This window comes from Petromyzon marinus, unplaced genomic scaffold (assembly GCF_048934315.1).
Source record: "Petromyzon marinus isolate PM22_M1 ecotype Great Lakes invasive population unplaced genomic scaffold, UKy_Petmar_22M1.pri1.0 PM_G_Scaffold_4, whole genome shotgun sequence".
NCBI classification, from domain to species: Eukaryota; Metazoa; Chordata; class Hyperoartia; order Petromyzontiformes; family Petromyzontidae; genus Petromyzon; species Petromyzon marinus.
The window spans coordinates 1,203,570-1,222,451 of NW_027422983.1; the positions used below are offsets into that span (position 1 = coordinate 1,203,570).

Here is an 18,882-nt window from a genome sequence, read left to right on the forward strand (position 1 = left end):
GGGGGTTGAGGCGTGCGTGACGTCACGGTGTGGGGGTGGTTGCAGGCGTTCGTGACGTCACGATGCAGGAGAGTGGTTGCGGGCGACCGTGTGACGTCACGGACCCCCACCCCCCCGTCCAAGGACGGGCAAAAAAATATTCAATAGAAAAAATTTTCAGCTCATGATTATTAATCGTGAGGGGGGGGGTTGCCCCATGTGGAGTGACGTCACCCGCTCATGAATATTCATGAGGGGAGGGGTGCGGTACGTGGAGTGCCGCGACCTTCTTGTGCGTTGGTGTAAATTTCCACGCGTGCGTGAATATTAATGAAGGGGGAGGGGCTCATGTGGAGTGACGTCACGCGGGGGGGTGGGCCTCATGTGGGGTGACGTCACGCGCGTGACGGACAGACACTTCTGGGTGATTATAGTAGGTAATTAATGTATTATATTAAGCTCCTAAAGTTGGTTACTGCTGATCAAACTATATATTTTACTAGGTAAAGCCAGAAGCTACCCCGTGGGTAGTTTCTGGCTTTACGTGGGTTGAAAAACTATGTAGAGAAAACCCGGAATTGTAAGAGGCACAACAGTGCAAATTGAACTCGCTGCTGCTGCAGTTCTCAGATGTTTTCAGTAAAGGGAAATTTGACATTGGATGTACTTCCCTGTTGCATTACCACGTTGATAACGGGGGACGCCACCCTTATTCGCCAAAATTCGTATCGTGCGAGTCCAGCTGAGAAGGAGCACGTGAAATGGGCGGTGGACGAGGTGTTAGTCGCGGAGACAGTTTCACCGTCATACAAGTCCTCGGGGTGCTCCTGTCGTGTTTGTGAAACAAACTGGACGGTAGCCCGAGGTTCTGCATCGATTTCGGAAAGTTTTACGAGGTATCAGTGGCTGATGCGTACCCGCTCCCGCGCATGGATGTGATTTGTTCTGTGGTTCTTTCGGTAAAGTCACGTAGAATGAGAATAAAACAATAAAACAAAACAATGAAATTCTCACAACGTTTCGGCGGGTGCTGGTTTTTGTTTTTTACGTAAGAATTAATGTCGGGATTTTGGCAACTGCCCTTGGATGAATTGTCAAAACCAAAAACTGCATTTCGTATGCCTCACGGGTTTTAACAGTTCAATTGTGTCCCGATGGGTTTACAGTATTCAGTGCTTGCCACGTTTCAGAGAGTCATGAAGCTGGTTCTTGCGGGATTATAACATTTTTGACATGCGTTTTTCTGGATTTTTAATTGTTGTTATTCTGTCTCTCACTGTTCAAATAAACCTACCATTAAAATTATAGACTGATTATTTCTTTGTCAGTGGGCAAACGTACAAAATCAGCTGGGGATCAAATACTTTTTCCCCTCACTGTATTCGTCTTCCCAAGAGATGCCTCGGTTTTCTTTCCTTTTGGAGGTGGCGGCCATGTGCTCAACAAAAAGCTCGGCCCATTGCGTTCAAAGTTCGTAGGCCAAATCAAAAAAGTTTAAGCGGAAAACCAACCTTGGGTGCAGATTCTACAAATGTATCGCCTCTGGACCAAGTCCTAAATCACCCTTGCTTTCCATCAGCTGCGTTGACATGAATCTCGATGGACTCTCACCTGGTCTTTATTAGGGGCAGGATGTTAATCAATATGGTGCCTGCTCTATGACAAGGCAAAGATCTGTTAATGGAAGTTACACACGTCATGACGCAATGTATACACGCACAGTAGAGTACAGTATATTCACGAGCTTCAGCTTGTGCATTTTGTATGGGCAGGATACGTCGCTGCAAGGGATGATAGCTGGAGGTCGCGACTAATACAGGAGTGGCAGCCCAAGGCGTGAACACCGCCCGACGTTGTGACCCGCCCCTAGTGGATATCTGTTAAGAAAAAAAAAAGCTTAATCGGGTTACTCGCGAAATCTAAATAAATATCTTTAAATGGAATCAGCTTTGCGGGGCAGGTGGTTCAGACGGATCGTTACGTTACACCGAAGGGCCGTGACGGGGGGGGGGGAGGTTCATCCAGCAATGGATTGAATATGGCCCGTTGACGGAAACACGCGCAGACGCGCACGCGCACCAAGGAATCCTCATCTCCGCTCGAGCGCCGACAGCCGACAGAGGTGACGGACGCGGCGGTTCGCGCAGTGCCGGGGCTCCCAGGGCGTCCTGGCTGCAACCGCGCGTTGACGATCTTCGTTCGGAACCGAATGGGCGCGCGTCAAGGAGCTGCTCCCCCCCCCCCCCCGCCGCTCGCGACACGTAGAGCGAGGCCGTCGGACGCCGTGCCCGGGGGCGACGCGCGGCACCGACCGAAAGCCGCAGCGGAGAGAGCTGCAGTTACGACGCGCTTTTGGAGCGGTGGTGTTAAGTAACAACGCCGATTGTAAAACACAAGAAAAAACGGCGGAGCTGAACGAAGTTGAAATGGTCACGTTAGGAACAACAACAAAACACTGCGTTGGAAACCAGAACACAACGGACTGACGTTTTGGGTAATGGCCTTAATTCAGATCGGGCCCTTCCCCCTCAGCATTTTCACCGGAGACATTGATCGCCACGTGTTAGAACGTCACCGCAAGACCCAAGGAGTTGAGAAGTTAACATGAGAGTTCTAGATTTGAAGCTTTCGTGACTGCAATGATTCATACTCTTTGTTTTTTTTTGGTAAAGTCACGTAGGTAAAAAAATCAATGAAATAAAAATAAAAGAAATAAAAAGAATTTAGTTGTTTTCATATATTTTTATTTTATTGACAGTGTAAACTTCGCGGTCCACGACAGAGGACACAGGACACTCCGCGTCATACGGTGGACCGCATGACCCACAGTGCAGTGCGTCATGTAACCTGCCGCCAATGAATGCCCTTTGACACAGGCTGGCTGTTATGTGTTTACGGGTCACAAGGTCGACTGACGAGACCGAGAGAAGTCAAAACCAGTCCAGGGCGTTTTGCTACTGGAAAGCAATGTATCAGAGGGCCTAATAGGCTTAGACATAGAAAGATGATTTTTTGTCTTTGGTATATATATTTTATCTCAAAAATCCCCGCTGATTGTGCAATGAGCTTCATGTCCTGAGATGAAACATCCATTTGGATTTTTCGCAGAGCAATCCATTGCCTTGTGTTAGAGAACAGCCCACTGAAGCGGATATCACAGAGCAACCTCCGAGGTCACTTGATATTACCTACACACGTGCCCTACTTAGTAGGGGGCAGCACTATCCCACTCGCCTTGCCACAAAAGGTGTTCTCCACGTGGAAACACAACAAAATTTAAGATCCTGTCTGCTCACCATTGAGAACTCTATGTAACCACAGGCAGCATTTGCCTGGATTCGACCCCAGAATCTCAACGATGCCAGCAGAGCGCTCTGAACGCCGAGCAACCCAATCTCTTTGGGATTCGTTTAGTTGTGAAACGGACTTGGCAATTTACCTTTGTGACCCAAAATGCTCCACAACAACCCATAATTAATGAATTAATGGTGTACATTCTCAAGATCGCTTGGTCGTACGAGTGTTGCATCGACATTTGAGAACTGTGGTAATAAAAAAAAACAGATAAGCGGAACAAACCTGACTTTATGTTCACGACTCTTGTTAACGTAAAATGTCATGTCACGGTTGTTAATGATAAAGAGATTCTGGCATGTGTGGGAGTACGCCTCACCGATACTAATCACGCCACGGCCCCTGCAACAACTTTAAAATAATCTCGCTCAGGTTCATGAATTGGGCACCTTAGCAAGACTCTGCCCGGATTCCCGCGGCAGCGTTACCGGGCAAATTCCGCTGACGGAGTCGTGCGGACCCACTTTTGCTGCTATAAATTGTCCACGCGATAAGCCACTTTGTTGAGCTATCATTTGCGGCAAGGTTGCGTCTGAAAAAACAGGTCCCTGCAGGGTGGGCTGGTAGGACAAGTCTCTGCGCTGTCTATTGCTGATTTTACACCCAACAGCACGAGATTTCACTTCGTTAAAGTATTGAAAGGGGACGGACGGACGGACACATTAATCTATTGCAGGCTGGTACACTCAGTTTACAACTTCGTTCCTACCAGTATAAGTGAATACCTCAGTTGGACTTTGCCGGTTAAGATGGGTGTGGTTTAGTTTTATTTGCATGTTTATGGGTGATTGTTTGCCTTTTTTGTGTGTATAGTGGAGTGTATAGTGTAGTGTATAGTGTAGTGTATAGTTTAGTATACTAGTTATCACGTGACTAGTGTAGCCAACCAGGTGGTGACCACACTCGTGCGTGCATCTCCACTCGTCCTTGTCTGAAAGTAAGCGCTCGTGTGTGTATGTGCACCCACGTGTTTGTTTGTGTCTGTATGTACGCACACTGTTGCACATGGTTCGCTCGTGTGGGTGTGTAGTGGAACGCACTGCTCATGAAAACGTTGCCTCGTTACGTGGTAAATGCTGCGGCACAACAGGAGGGAACTGCAGGGATGAGGCTCTCCACTCTTGGTGCTGTGAATTAAAACAGCGCCAGGGTGGAGAATCCCGTCCCTACAGCTCGTAGCTGTGACGAAGCGAGAGTGATCAGCGGACAGCCACCATGGTTGCCAGGTAAGGGGAGACTTCACCCGGAACTCTCCTCCACACGTGTTCCCCTTGAACATTGTCGCAATAAACGTACGATCAGGAATCTTTAAAATATCCGACCTTTGTTGTTCCGCAAGAATATTAACACTCAAACTCATATCGAACTCTTCATGAATTCACTTGGTCAAACAGTTCAGGTACTCGGCAAAGCATTTCACCACCCGGTATGCAACAGTTAAACAATCTACTCCAAATCAACACCGAAATGTCAAATCATCATCCACCGTTGACTTCCACATCGATGGAAGCCATTTGCTATGACGTCCAAGCCATTAAACACCGGAACAACGAACATGCCATTCAAGTACATCTTGAAACCCATTATCTGAAGCAGTTTGTATTAAACAATAACTAAATAATAGAAACACATTTACAATATTGAGCGAAGTTATAGTCACGGACTCTTACCAACTTTAGCTCAACAGGACCACAAAAGCTCAGATATGTGGTTCATAATAAATGAATCAATCTGATTGAAATCATCAACTGGCCAAACACTTTTTGATTTCAACATCACCTTATAAAAGAATAACATTTTAAATATAAGCGCACAACTTTATCTATCTGTGATGAGCGCTGCACTTTCCATTGTTTTCATGCAGGGGGCGCTGCAAACCTACGCACCCCCTGCATGGATGACGGAGGCGCAGGGACAGACGTTCGATTACGTTGGAATCAATCTGCAGACGGCCGTCTTCTCGCACGGCCAGCTCCGTGTCGCCTTATCTCGATCCCGCATCCCAAACAGGTGAAAGTCCCCATCGAACCGAACCCCCGGCAAGGCCGTCTACTTAACGTTGAGAGAAAATTCACACGAAATGTCCTTTTCAATGAAGTCTTCCAGATGTAAATTGAAACAAGCTTTTAATGAGGAAATAACATCATCTAATTCAAAACACAACACAATTCAAAGATGTTTCATTTTAAAACTTCAAAACGGAGCATGGGGTACTTGCGTGAATGCGTCCTTCGTGTGCAAATGTTGTGACTTTCCTGGCCTGAAGGCCGTCAACGTGTTGGACCCTTATTGGTGCACAGCGTCTCAACAACAGCAGTGGGGTTTGCTTCAACCAATGGTTACGAACATCCAGACGTCAATCAGCAAGGAGCATTTCTAGTCCCAGTTAGACAAAATCTACGTCAACACGTAAGACAAAACTACAATTCGTGTTGTAGAGAATGTACCTCCTCCTATACGTGTAACTTTTAAGTGGTATGCCTTGTAACTGATGAATGATCCGAGCGTGCTCCCAATTTCAAAGACGATGAGTTGCTCCAGATGTTTCGTGGAACACAAAAGTACCCTTTGACCTGTATCACAAGAACAACGGGTCTCACCTGAGTTCTCTGTACAGGTTACTTTCAAACACGCACACTTTGTCCTAACATCACTTATTCAATGTTTGACCCTTATAGATCAAATGTTACAAGTATGCACAAAACCAGACAAGTATACATTCTAAATTATTGACAGGCATATTAACAAAATTGGATTACTGCAGTGAAATATACTGCATCACGTTACATCGTATTAACAAGAAGCTTTTTAAAAAAGTTGCACAGTCTGCTTCACCGTGTATGTAAAACATACTATTGTGTCATTCAAAACGAGTAGGCCATTGCATGCTGGCGTCTGAGTGAAAATGTAGCAGATTCTAAACATTACCTACAAACTACACAACTGAGATTACGCATCAATCATCGCCCCCTACTGACAGGCTCTTGTCCACATGCAGGCCGGTGCAGGGCCACCACCTTGTGCCACACAGGGGCAGCTGCTACTTGGGGATGCTCTTCGAGTGTTTCAGACGAGGTACGACACAAAACTCCGAGTTGCTGAGGCGATTAAGCAAGCACCGTGTAAAAGCAATTATTAGAACATAGTGAATGCTTGGGAGCTTATTGGCTCTTGCTCCTGGTTAGAGTCTACCCAACCCACGGGTCCACAAAGTGTTCAACTTCACATTGTCATTAAAGGCCTGTGACAAAGGTGCATCTATTGTAGCGACATCGTCTCTGGCTTACACATCTACCGGGTCTCCACTTGACTTTTGATTGTCTCGGAGGAAGTCCACCCACACCTCCACTTCCACAAACTGCTGGGAGTTGCCTCGCTCTGCCTCACAGTCAGAATTCTCCTCCTGCTTCACGTTGCCTCCATCGATGTGAAGGTCCCATTTTGGAGTTGAATCTTCATCTTCACATTTCACCTTCACTTCTTCCCTCTTCACCATCACTTCTTCCCTCTTCACCATTACCTCTTCATATTTCACCTCGAAACCTTTAAAAGTGTCCAAGCTGGTATTTTCGTCCGGTTCTTGTTTCATGAGTGATGGGCTTATTGTGGCACTTTGACTTTCACAAGCTGATTTCAGATTCCACTCCTTGCAGATCTTCTGATGCTTCCGTGTTCTCTGGTGTACTTGAAGATTTTATGAATGTGCAAACGCCTTCCCGCAGAGTGCACCTGAAGGGTTTCTCTCCCGTGTGTTCTCTGGTGTACTTTAAGATGTGATGACTGTGCAAACATTATTCCACACAGAGTGTACCTCAACGGTTTCTCTCCTGTCTGTGTTCTCTGGTGTACTTGAAGATTTGATTAATGTGCAAATGCTTTCCCGCACACACTGCACTTGAAGGGGTTCTCTCCCGTGTGTTCTCTGGTGTTTTTTAAGAGCAGATGACCGTGAAAATGTCTTCCCACAAACACTGCACTTGAAGGGTTTCTCTCCCGTGTGTTCTCTGGTGTTTTTTAAGAGTAAATGAATCTGAAAATGTCTTCCCACACACACTGCACCTGAAGGGTTTCTCTCCCGTGTGTGTTCTCTGGTGTTTTTTAAGAGCAGATGAATCAGAAAATGTCTTCCCACACACACTGCACAAGAAGGGTTTCTCTCCCGTGTGTGTTCTCTGGTGTGTTTTAAGAACAGATGACCGTGAAAATGTCTTCCCACAAACACTGCACTTGAAGGGTTTCTCTCCCGTGTGTGTTCTCTGGTGTTTTTTAAGAGTAGATGAATCTGAAAATGCCTTCCCACACACACTGCACCTGAAGGTTTTCTCTCCCGTGTGTGTTCTCTGGTGTTTTTTAAGAGCAGATGAATCAGAAAATGTCTTCCCACACACACTGCACAAGAAGGGTTTCTCTCCCGTGTGTGTTCTCTGGTGTTTTTTAAGAGTAGATGAATCTGAAAATGTCCTCCCACACACACTGCACAAGAAGGGTTTCTCTCCCGTGTGTGTTCTCTGGTGTGTTTTAAGAGCAGATGACCGTGAAAATGCCTTCACACACACACTGCACCTGAAGGGTTTCTCTCCCGTGTGTGTTCTCTGGTGTGTTTTAAGAGCAGATGACTGTGAAAATGTCTTCCCACACACACTGCACCTGAAGGGTTTCTCTCCCGTGTGTGTTCTCTGGTGTTTTTTAAGAGTCGATGAATCTGAAAATGTCCTCCCACATACACTGCACTTGAAGGGTTTCTCTCCCGTGTGTGTTCTCTGGTGTTTTTTAAGAGCCGATGAATCTGAAAATGCCTTGTCACACACAGTGCACTTGAAGGGTTTCTCTCCTGTGCGAGTTCTCTGGTGCTGTGTCAAATTTCCAGTCCGATCCGTGTCGTATGCACGCTGGTCGCATTGTTGACTTGTCGTACCGAGCTGCTGTGCTGAGTGCATTTGCTCCATCAGACCAGGGTCAGCTGCAGACAGAAAATAAGTATATCCACACCATCTACACGTCAGTATCGAGCCATGGAGGAATGAATATATACAGTCACACGTGACTTACACGTCTATATTCATTCATGTATTCATGACTAGCTGTACTACCCGGCTTCGCCCGGGACTTGGATCCACCACGTCCGGCCGCCTTTGTCTCCCCAGTGGCGATGTTCACACCACCACAGCAGAAGCGGTTCAAATAATCATTACCGGTGGTGGCCGTGAGCGGGAATCGAACTCGGGTCGCCGGGTTCGTTGCGCAGCGTAGCGCTAACCGCTACACTACAATGAGTTACTTTTCCACACACACACACACAGATACACACACAGACACACACAGACACACATACACACACACAGATACAGACACACAGATACAGACACACACAAACACAGACACACACACAGACACACACACACAGATACACAGAGACACACAGACACACACAGATACACACACACAGACACACATACACACACACAGACACAGACACAAACACACACACAACGCTAACCGCTACACTACAATGCGTTACTCTTCCACATGCGAGGATCACGTGACAGATTTGACGTCACAGCTCACTTGCCGTGCAAAAAAATCTATACATTATTGAGCTCTCCTCCCCCCTCTAAAAAAAAAACTAAAAGTGTATTTGTATAATGTTTGTACGGTGTACAGTCTGGAAAGTACCCACATGGCAAATTTCCAGTTTGCTGCATGTCATACCGAGCTGCGCTGACTGCATTTGCTCCATCAGACCAATATTGCGGAGGAAGCGTCAGAGGAAGCGTCAGCTGCAGACAGAAAAAAATAATATCCACACCATCTACACGACAGTATCGAGGCACAGAGGAATGCATATATAGTCACATGTGACTTACACGTCTATACTATACTTATTCATATATTCAGGATGTAGTAAAAACGTTTCCCAAATTCATCACAGGGCTGATATGGCACACAATGAGAGGGCAAATGGTCATAAACATGCCGAGAAGCCCTCGTATCTTCAAAATGAATGTTCACCCAAAACTACGAGCACACAATTTCGGCTGTCTGGCTACAAAAGGAATATTTATGAGAGGTAAATTCAGCTGACATAGCAAAGGGTGTTGAAAACAATACTATTTGTGTTAGGCAGAAATGCATAAATCAACGTTCAATCGCAAATTAGAGGTGTGAATCCAGGCTCAGATGTCCTTGAATGCTGGGATGAACCGTTCCGACTTCAGCTGCATGTGTGTGCTGTGTTAACTTCCTGTTTCCATTCTTATAAAGAGTTCCAGAGGAAAACAAAAGTAAACTATTGTTACGCTATAACCTCCGTGTTCAACAGAGTGAATAGACTTTATTGCAAACACAAACTGTACACTGTCACCGGGTAAACAGGCGGTGGCGTGTCTAGAATCACGCCTGGCCACCTTCATCTGCTTGGCATGAATGCTTCCTCACTCCACCAAGTAATTAATTGAGGATCAATGAACATAGCCGAGGCTAACTGGTGAGATGTTAACTACCTCACCTGGTATACAGGAAGTCGTGGGTTCGATCCCGACCGACGCCTGCTGTATATTTGGAGTTTGCGCGTCACTCCGTTTAGCGTCTTTGACCGATAGACATTGACACACGTATTCTTGTTTCTTTCGGTAAAGTTACGTAGACAGAAAATAACAATAACAGATAATACAATTACATTAAATAAAGACCACTTGTGTTGCAATCAAAACGTGAGTTGTTTTGCTTTATTTACAATTTATTTTTATTTATTTTCATTGTAATTTTTATTTAACTTTCTATCTACGTGACTTTACCGAAAGAACCAAGAATATTAATTCCTACAGTCACCAAAGTTTTAAGTCAAAACATTCACACACGTTGACAAAGCCTCACCTTGTGTTGTTGTGGGCAGGTCGCTTCTGATAACAAGAGCGGTATAGCAGCTCAAGCGGGCTTGGCCTGGTAACAAAAGAAAATAAAAACTGCGTGAATGTTTACAATAAAACAAAGTTACAAAGTGGCGAGCCGGGTGAAGACAAATTAAACTTAAGCGAGATAATTAAAGTGAATGCAATCAGGCGAGGGCAGGAGGCAAGGCCCCGCGTGGCTAGGCCCCGCGTTGTAAAGTTCCAACCTGGACATCGATTCCCATGCTCGCTGCTACTCAACTGACATCCCTACGAGAGAGAGCGAGGCTCTACCTTGGTAAACAACAACAACCACCACAACCACCACCACAACAACCACAAGCGCAATGAGAATTTCTCACCTCGGATTTCAGTGCAGGAAGCGATAGCTTCCTGCACTGATAGCTTCCTGCACTGAAGCGATAGCTTCCTGTTACCTCGTGACATCATGCGGCAGCAGGTGACATGACGTCACATCCGGGTTACGAGACACGCTCCTCCCACAATGAGCTGCTCCGTAAATAAATAAGTTATTGAATGAATAAATTATGTTAATGTTATCCGTCCCATATGTCGTGGGGTGCTGAACCCGTCGCAAAAAACTCGCGACGGCTTCAACGAATACATTATGTTAATGAACCGCCAGTCACTGGGCGTAGCTTTGCCCAAATAAGGATTGGTACTGGACCGATATCGGCAGTGACCCAAGCGGAGGTGATGTCATGTTCAAGAGCGCGGTGGACGGGGGAGGGGTGAATACCTTGGTGACATGACGTCACTAGCGAGGGACACCTCCCTCTGGCGTTTCACACCGATGAGGTGATGCTGAGTAGTGACGTCACAGAGCGGAATTGGAGTTTAAGTTGATTTAGATTCATTTTCCATTGCTCCCTCCCTTGAACTCAGCAACAACAACGTGGACATTGCATCCCACTGGGATTTTTAGCACACAGCGTTGGTGTACGGTGCTTTTTTCAGGAACATTTAGCTGTTTTTTTCATGAATTTTCTGTTTGCAGAGTCACACAAAGTAGTCACTTTAAGATGTGTTCCTTGTTCTTGTTTGTGTTTGTTGTGGTTGCACTTGATTCAAGAGCCGAATGGCTCACAGGGGTATACCAAAAAATATACTGAAATTATTGTGTACACTCTGTGTGTGTGTACACTGTGTGTGTGTGCACTGTGTGTGTGTACACTGTGTGTGTGTACACTGTGTGTGTGTGCACTGTGTGTGTGTGCACTGTGTGTGTGTACACTGTGTGTGTACACTGTGGGGGGCACAGTCATCTCAGTCGACCAATGGGCATCTTTTCATCAATTTATTATTTTCCAATTTTGTTTTTGTTATTTTCTATTTACGTGACTTTACCGAAAGAACCAAGAATGTGGTAGCACATTCTCTATTCATTGCAGACGTTCCAGGTTAAAATCCGACAGGCACACCTGGCTACCCCAGTAACATTCACCACAATATGCGCAGTCTGCTAAACGGCAGATGTAAAACATAACGTTGTGTCATTCACAACGCATGTTGGTGTCACGGTAAAAATTGTGGCAATTCCAAACATTATCCAGAAACTCCACAACGGAGACACGCACCCCCTGTACCAACGACGGAGGCGCAGGGACAGACGCTCGATTACGTTGGAATCGATCTGCAGACGGCCAGCAGCTCCGTGTCGCCTTATCTCGATCCCGCAATCCCAAACAGGTGAAAGTCCGCATCGAACCGAACCCCCGGCAAGGCCATCTACTTAACGACGAGAGAAAATTCACACGAAATGTCCTTCTCAACGAAGTCTTCCGGATGTAAAATGAAATAAGCTTTTAATGAAGAAATAACAATCATCTAATTCAAAACACAACGCGATTCAAAGATGTTTCATTTTAAAACTTCAACACGGAGCACGGGGCGCTGGCGTGAATGCGTCCTTCGTGTGCCGTAAATGTTGTGACTTTCCTGGCCTGTAGGCCGTCAATGTGTTGGACCATTATTGGTGCACAGCATCTCAACAACAGCAGTGGGGTTTGCTTCAAGCGAGAGGTATGAACATCCAGACGTGAATCAGCAAGGAGCATTTCTAGTCCGAGTTAGATAAAATCTACGACAATACGTAAGACAAAACTACAATTCGTGTTGTAGAGAATGTACCTCCTCCTATACGTGTAACTTTCAAGTGGTATGCCTTGTAACTGATGAATGATCCGACCGTGCTCCCTATTTCAAAGACGATGAGTTGCTGCAGAGGCAGATGCTTCATGAAACACAAAAGTACCCTTTGACCTGCATCACAAGAACAACGGGTCTCACCCGAGTTCTCTGTACAGGTTACTTCCAAACACACACACACTTTGTCCTAACATCACTTAATCAATCTAGATTTGAACACTTAATCAATGTTTGACCCTCATAGACAAAATGTTACATGTACACGCACAATCAGACAAGTATTCATTCTTAATTATTTACAGGCATATTAACAAAATTGAATAACTGCAGTGAAATATCCTGCATCAGGTTACGCCGTATAAACAAGAAGCTATTTTAAAAATATGCACCGTCTGCTTAACAGTGGATGTAAACATACTATTGTGTCATTCAAAACGAGTCGGCCATTGCATGCTGGCGAATTCTAAACATTAGCGACAAATTACAAAACTGAGATGAAACATCAATCATTGCCCCCTACTGACAGCCTCTTGTTCACATACTCTTTGGTTCTTTCAGTAAAGTCACGTAGGTAGAACAAATAATAATAGATCACGACGTTTCGATCGTAACAACAGCGGTCGTCCTCAGGCGGAAAAAAAATGCAGGCCGGTGCAGGGCCACCACCCTGTGCCACACAGGGGCAGCTGCTACTTGGGGATGCTCTTCGAGTGTTTCAGACGAGATACAAAACTCCGAGTTGCCGAGGCGATTAAGCAAGCACCGAGTAAATGTAATTATTATAACATAGTGAATGCTTGGGGGCTTCTTGGCTCTCATTCCTGGTCAGAGATCTCCCCAATCCACGGGTCCACAAAGACTGGCCGCTCGCTCTTACTCTGCTGGTTGAACCTAGGAATTGAGTGTTCAACTTCACATTCTTTTCATTAAAGGCCTGTGACAAAGGTGCATCTATTGTAGCGACCGTCTCAAGCTTACACATATATCGGTTCTCCATTTGACTTTGTATTGTCTAGGACAGGGGTCGGGAACCTATGGCTCGCGAGCCAGATGTGGCTCTTTTGATGATTGCATATGGCTCGCAGATAAAACAAAATATTCTCACTTGTTTTAATCCATCCATCGATTTTTCACTGCGCATGTCCTGTTCAGGGCTGCAGGAGCAATTGTCCATTATTTTAATTGGATGATACTGGCCTATGTTTGCCGTTGCTGGGTAAAACAGGTAAACGCCCCCTTTTGAATCAGTCTGAGACTGCGTCTGCTCGGTCATTAGCTCAAAGCTAACCCTTCGACGAAGAAGATGGCGAAAAGAAAAAAAGACGACGAGTATCGTACATTTCAGGACGAATGGACCGAAGAATTCGCCTTTGTGGAGAGAGCGGGTTCTGCGGTGTGTCTAATTTGCAATGACAAAATTACATCGTTGAAACGGTCGAATGTAAAGCGGCACTTCGACACGCGCCACGCTACCTTTGCATCAAAATACCCTGCGGGAGACAGCAGAAAGAAAGCGTGCCAAGAGCTTCTGAGCAGGGTGCAAGCTAGCCAGCAGCAACTCCGCGTATGGACCCGGCAAGGTGACTATAATTCGGCTAGCTTTGCTGGTTCTTTAGCAATAGTGAGGAACGGAAAACCATTCACAGATGGCGAGTATGCTAAAACGTTCATGCTGGATGTAGCCAATGAACTTTTTGATGATCTTCCGAACAAAGACAAGATAATCAAATGGATACAAGACATGCCTCTGTCGGCAAGAACTGTTCATGATCGTACCATCGTGATGGCAAACAAAGTGGAGGAAACGCAAGTGAAGGACATAAATGCAGCGCCGTTCTTTTCTCTGGCTTTGGATGAGTCAACAGACGTGAGCCATTTGTCGCAGTTCAGCGTGATTGCAAGATATGCTGTTGGTGACACACTGCGCGAAGAAAGTCTTGCTGTTCTGCCATTAAAAGGGTCCACAAGAGGTGAGGATTTATTCAAGTCTTTCATGGAGTTTGCTCAAGAAAAAAGTCTACCTATGGATAAACTTCTCTCAGTGTGTACTGATGGTGCTCCGTGTATGGTGGGGAAAAACAAAGGATTTGTGGCGCTTCTCCGTGAACATGAAAATAGACCCATCCTAAGTTTCCATTGCATTATACACCAGGAGGCACTTTGTGCTCAGATGTGTGACAGGCAGTTTGGCGAAGTGATGTCGCTGGTCATTCGTGTGATCAACTTTATTGTTGCCCGAGCCTTAAATGATCGCCAGTTTAAAACACTGCTGGATGAAGTTGTAAATAACTATCCTGGTCTGCTTTTGCACAGCAATGTGCGTTGGTTGTCAAGAGGGAAGGTGCTTAGCCGTTTTGCGGCTTGCCTGAACGAAATCCGGACTTTCCTTGAAATGAAAGGCGTCGGGCATCCTGAGCTAGCCGACACCGAGTGGCTCCTCAAGTTTTACTATCTCGTAGATCTGACTGAACATCTGAACCAGCTCAACGTGAAAATGCAAGGCATTGGAAATACAGTGTTATCCCTTCAACAAGCTGTATTTGCTTTTGAAAACAAGCTGGAGCTTTTCATCACGGATCTTGAAACAGGTCGTTTACTACATTTTGAAAAACTGAGCCAATTTAAAGATGCATGCACAGCAAGTGAGCCCATTCAAAACCTTGATCTCCACCAGCTAGCTGGCTGCACATCCAGTCTCCTACAGTCCTTCAAAGCACGCTTTGGAGAATTTCGTGAGCACACTCGTCTTTTTAAGTTCATCACCCATCCAAACGAGTGTTCACTGAACACAGCCGACCTGAATTACATCCCTGGTGTCTCCGTCAGAGATTTTGAAGCAGAAGTGGCTGACCTGAAGGCCTCAGACATGTGGGTGAATAAGTTCAAGTCACTGAATGAAGATTTGGAAAGAATCACACGACAGAAAGCGGAGTTGGCGAGCAAGCACATGTGGACAGAAATGAAAAAACTCCAACCCGAAGACCAGCTGATTCTCAAAACTTGGAACGCGCTTCCTGTCACATACCACACACTGCAGCGTGTGAGTATTGCTGTATTGACCATGTTTGGATCTACGTATGCATGTGAGCAGTCATTCTCACATCTTAAAAACATCAAGTCCAACCTACGATCACGTTTAACGGATGAAAGCCTCAACGCTTGCATGAAGCTTAACCTCACCAAGTACCAACCCGACTACAAAGACATCAGCAAATCCATGCAGCACCAGAAGTCGCATTAATGGTGAGTGTTATAACAACATTATTTAAAAGAATAAATTCAGAGGCTTATTATACTGACATTTAGTTGAATTCACTTTTAAAATATATTATATGGCTCTCACTGAAATAAATTTCCAATTTTTTTGCTTTCATGGCTCTCTTAGTCAAAAAGGTTCCCGACCCCTGGTCTAGGAGCAAGTCCACCCACACCTCCACTTCCATGAATTGCTGGGAGTTGCCTCGCTCTGCCTCAGTCAGAATTCTCCTCCTGCTTTACGTTGCCTCCATCAATGTGAAGGTCCGATTCTGGAGTTGAATCTTCATCTTCACATTTCACCATCACCTCTTCCCTCTTCACCATCACCTCTTCAAATTTCACCATCACCTCTTCATATTTCACCTTGATACCTTTAAAAGTGTCCAAGCTGGGATTTTCTTCCGGTTCGTGTTTCATGAGGGATGGGCTTATTGTGGCACTTTGACTTTCACAAGCTGATTTCAGACTCCACTCCTTGCAGATCTTCTGATGCTTCTGTGTTCTCTGGTGTACTTGAAGATTTTATGAATGTGCAAACGCCTTCCTGCAGAGTGCACCTGAAGGGTTTCTCTCCTGTGTGTATTCTCTGGTGTGTTACAAGAGGAGATGACTTTGCAAACGCCTTCCCACACACACTGCACTTGAAGGGTTTCTCTCCCGTGTGTGTTCTCTGGTGTACTTTAAGATGTGGTGACTGTGAAAACGCCTTCCCGCACAGAGTGCACTTGAAGGGTTTCTCTCCCGTGTGTGTTCTCTCGTGTACTTCAAGATGTGATGACTGTGCAAACATCATCCTGCACAAAATGCACCTGAAGGGTTTCTCTCCTGTGTGTGTTCTCTGGTGTATTTTAAGAACAGATGACTGTGCAAATGCCTTCCCACACACAGTGCACTTGAAGGGTTTCTCTCCTGTGTGTGTTCTCTGGTGTTTTTTAAGAACAGCTGACTGTGAAAATGCCTTCCCACACACAATGCACTTGAAGGGTTTCTCTCCCGTGTGTGTTCTCTGGTGTCTTTGCAGATTTGATGAATGTGCAAACGCCTTCGCACACATCGTGCACCTGAAGGGTTTCACTCCCGTGTATGTTCTCTGGTGTGTTACAAGAGCAGATGAACGTGCAAATGCCTTCCCACACACAGTGCACTTGAAGGGTTTCTCTCCCGTGTGTGTTCTCTGGTGTCTTTGCAGATTTGATGAATGTGCAAACGCCTTCGCACACATCGTGCACCTGAAGGGTTTCACTCCCGTGTATGTTCTCTGGTGTGTTACAAGAGCAGATGAACGTGCAAATGCCTTCCCACACACAGTGCACTTGAAGGGTTTCTCTCCTGTGTGAGTTCTCTGGAGGGTCTGAAGAACTGATGGCCATGCAAATGCCTTCCCAGACACAGTGCACTTAAAGGGTTTCTCTCCTGTGTGTGTTCTCTGGTGTACTTGAAGATGTGGGGACTGTGAAAATGCCTCCCCACACACACTGCACTTGAAGGGTTTATCTCCCGTGTGTGTTCTCTGGTGTGCTACAAGAGTAGATGAATGTGCAAACGCCTTCCCACACACACTGCACTTGAAGGGTTTATCTCCCGTGTGTGTTCTCTGGTGTTCTACAAGAGTAAATGAACGTGCAAACGCCTTCCCACACACAGTGCACTTGAAGGGTTTCTCTCCTGTGTGAGTTCTCTCGTGCTGTGTGAAATCTCCAGTACGATCCGTGCTGTATGGACACCGGTCGCATTGGAGCCTTGTCCTACCGAGCTGCGCTGAGTGCATTTGCTCCATCAGACCAATTCTGCGGAGGAAGCGTCAGAGGAAGCGTCAGCTGCAGACAGAAAAAAATAATATCCACACCATCTACACGTCAGTATCGAGGCACAGAGGAATGCATATATAGTCACATGTGACTTACACGTCTATATTCATATATTCATGATGTAGTAAAAACGTTTCCCAAATTTTTCACAGGGCTGTTATGGCACACAATGAGAGGGCAAATGGTCATAAACATGCCTGGAAGCCCTCGTATCTTCAAAATGAATGTTCACCCAAAACTCTAAGCACACAATTTCGGCGGTCTGGCTACAAAAGGAATATTTATGAGAGCTAAATTCAGCTGACATAGCAAAGGGTGTTGAAAACAATACTATTTGTGTTATGCAGAAATTCATAAATTAATGTTCAATCACAACTTAGAGGTGTGAATCTAGGCTCAGATGTCCTTGAATGCTGGGATGAACAGTTCCGACTTCAGCTGAATGTGTGTGCTGTGTTAACTTCCTGTTTCCATTCTTATAAAGAGTTCCAGAGGAAAACAAAAATAAACTATTGTTACGCTATAACCTCCGTGTTCAACAGAGTTAATAAACGTTAATGCAAACACAAACTGTACACTGTCAATGGGTAAACAGGCAGTGGCGTGTCTAGAATCACGCCTGGCCACCTTCATCTGCATGGCATGAATGCTTCATCACTCCACCAAGTAATTGAGGATCAATGAACATAGCCGAGGCTAACTGAGTTTGCGTGTCTCTCTCCGTGGTGAGATGTTAACTACCTCACCTGGTATACAGGAAGTCGTGGGTTCGATCCCGACCCTGATGCCTGCTGTATATTTGGAGTTTGCGTCACTCCGTTTAGCGTCTTTGACCGATAGACATTGACACACGTATTCTTGTTGATTTCGGTAAAGTTACGTAGATAGAAAATAACAATAACAGATAATACAATTACATTAAATAAAGACCACTTGTGTTGCGATCAAAACGACGTGAGTTGTTTTGCTTTATTTGCAATTATTTTTATTTATTTTAATTTTATTTTCTATCTACGTGACTTTACCGAAAGAACCAAGAATATTAATTCCTGCAGTCACCAAAGTTTTAAGTCAAAACATTCACACACGTTGACAAAGCCTCACCTTGTGTTGTTGTGGGCAGGTCGCTTCTGATAACAAGAGCGGTATAGCAGCTCAAGCGGGCTTGGCCTGCTAACAAAAGAAAATAAAAACTGCGTGAATATTTACAATAAAACAAAGTTACAAAGTGGCGAGCCGGGTGAAGACAAATTAAACTTAAGCGAGATAATTAAAGTGAATGCAATCAGGCGAGGGCAGGAGGCAAGGCCCCGCGTGGCTAGGCCCCGCGTTGTAAAGTTCCAACCTGGACATCGATTCCCATGCTCGCTGCTACTCAACTGACATCCCTACGAGAGAGAGGCTCTACCTTGGTAAACAACAACAAC

At 45.4% G+C, this 18,882-nt stretch overlaps 1 protein-coding gene across 1 annotated transcript; it reads right to left on the reverse strand.

Moving 5' to 3' along the window:
- Positions 1-5,502: 5,502 nt before the first annotated feature.
- Positions 5,503-17,424, reverse strand: LOC142916548 (uncharacterized). Its single transcript, XM_076061669.1, has 2 exons — positions 16,205-17,424; positions 5,503-7,980 (listed from the first exon to the last, which is right to left on the reverse strand). The coding sequence occupies exons 1-2, from the start codon at positions 17,422-17,424 to the stop codon at positions 7,266-7,268; spliced, it is 1,935 nt and encodes a 644-aa protein (XP_075917784.1). The 3' UTR covers positions 5,503-7,265.
- Positions 17,425-18,882: the final 1,458 nt, after the last annotated feature.

Excerpts from the sequence above, each read along its gene's own strand:
- LOC142916548 (XM_076061669.1), bottom strand. The coding sequence starts at position 17,424 with ATGGAGCAAATGCACTCAGCGCAGCTCGGTAGGACAAGGCTCCAATGC. Across the intron at positions 7,981-16,204 it reads ACAGGAGAGAAACCCTTCAG|GTGCAGTGTGTGTGGGAAGA; the intron begins GTGCACTCTGCA and ends GAAACCCTTCAG.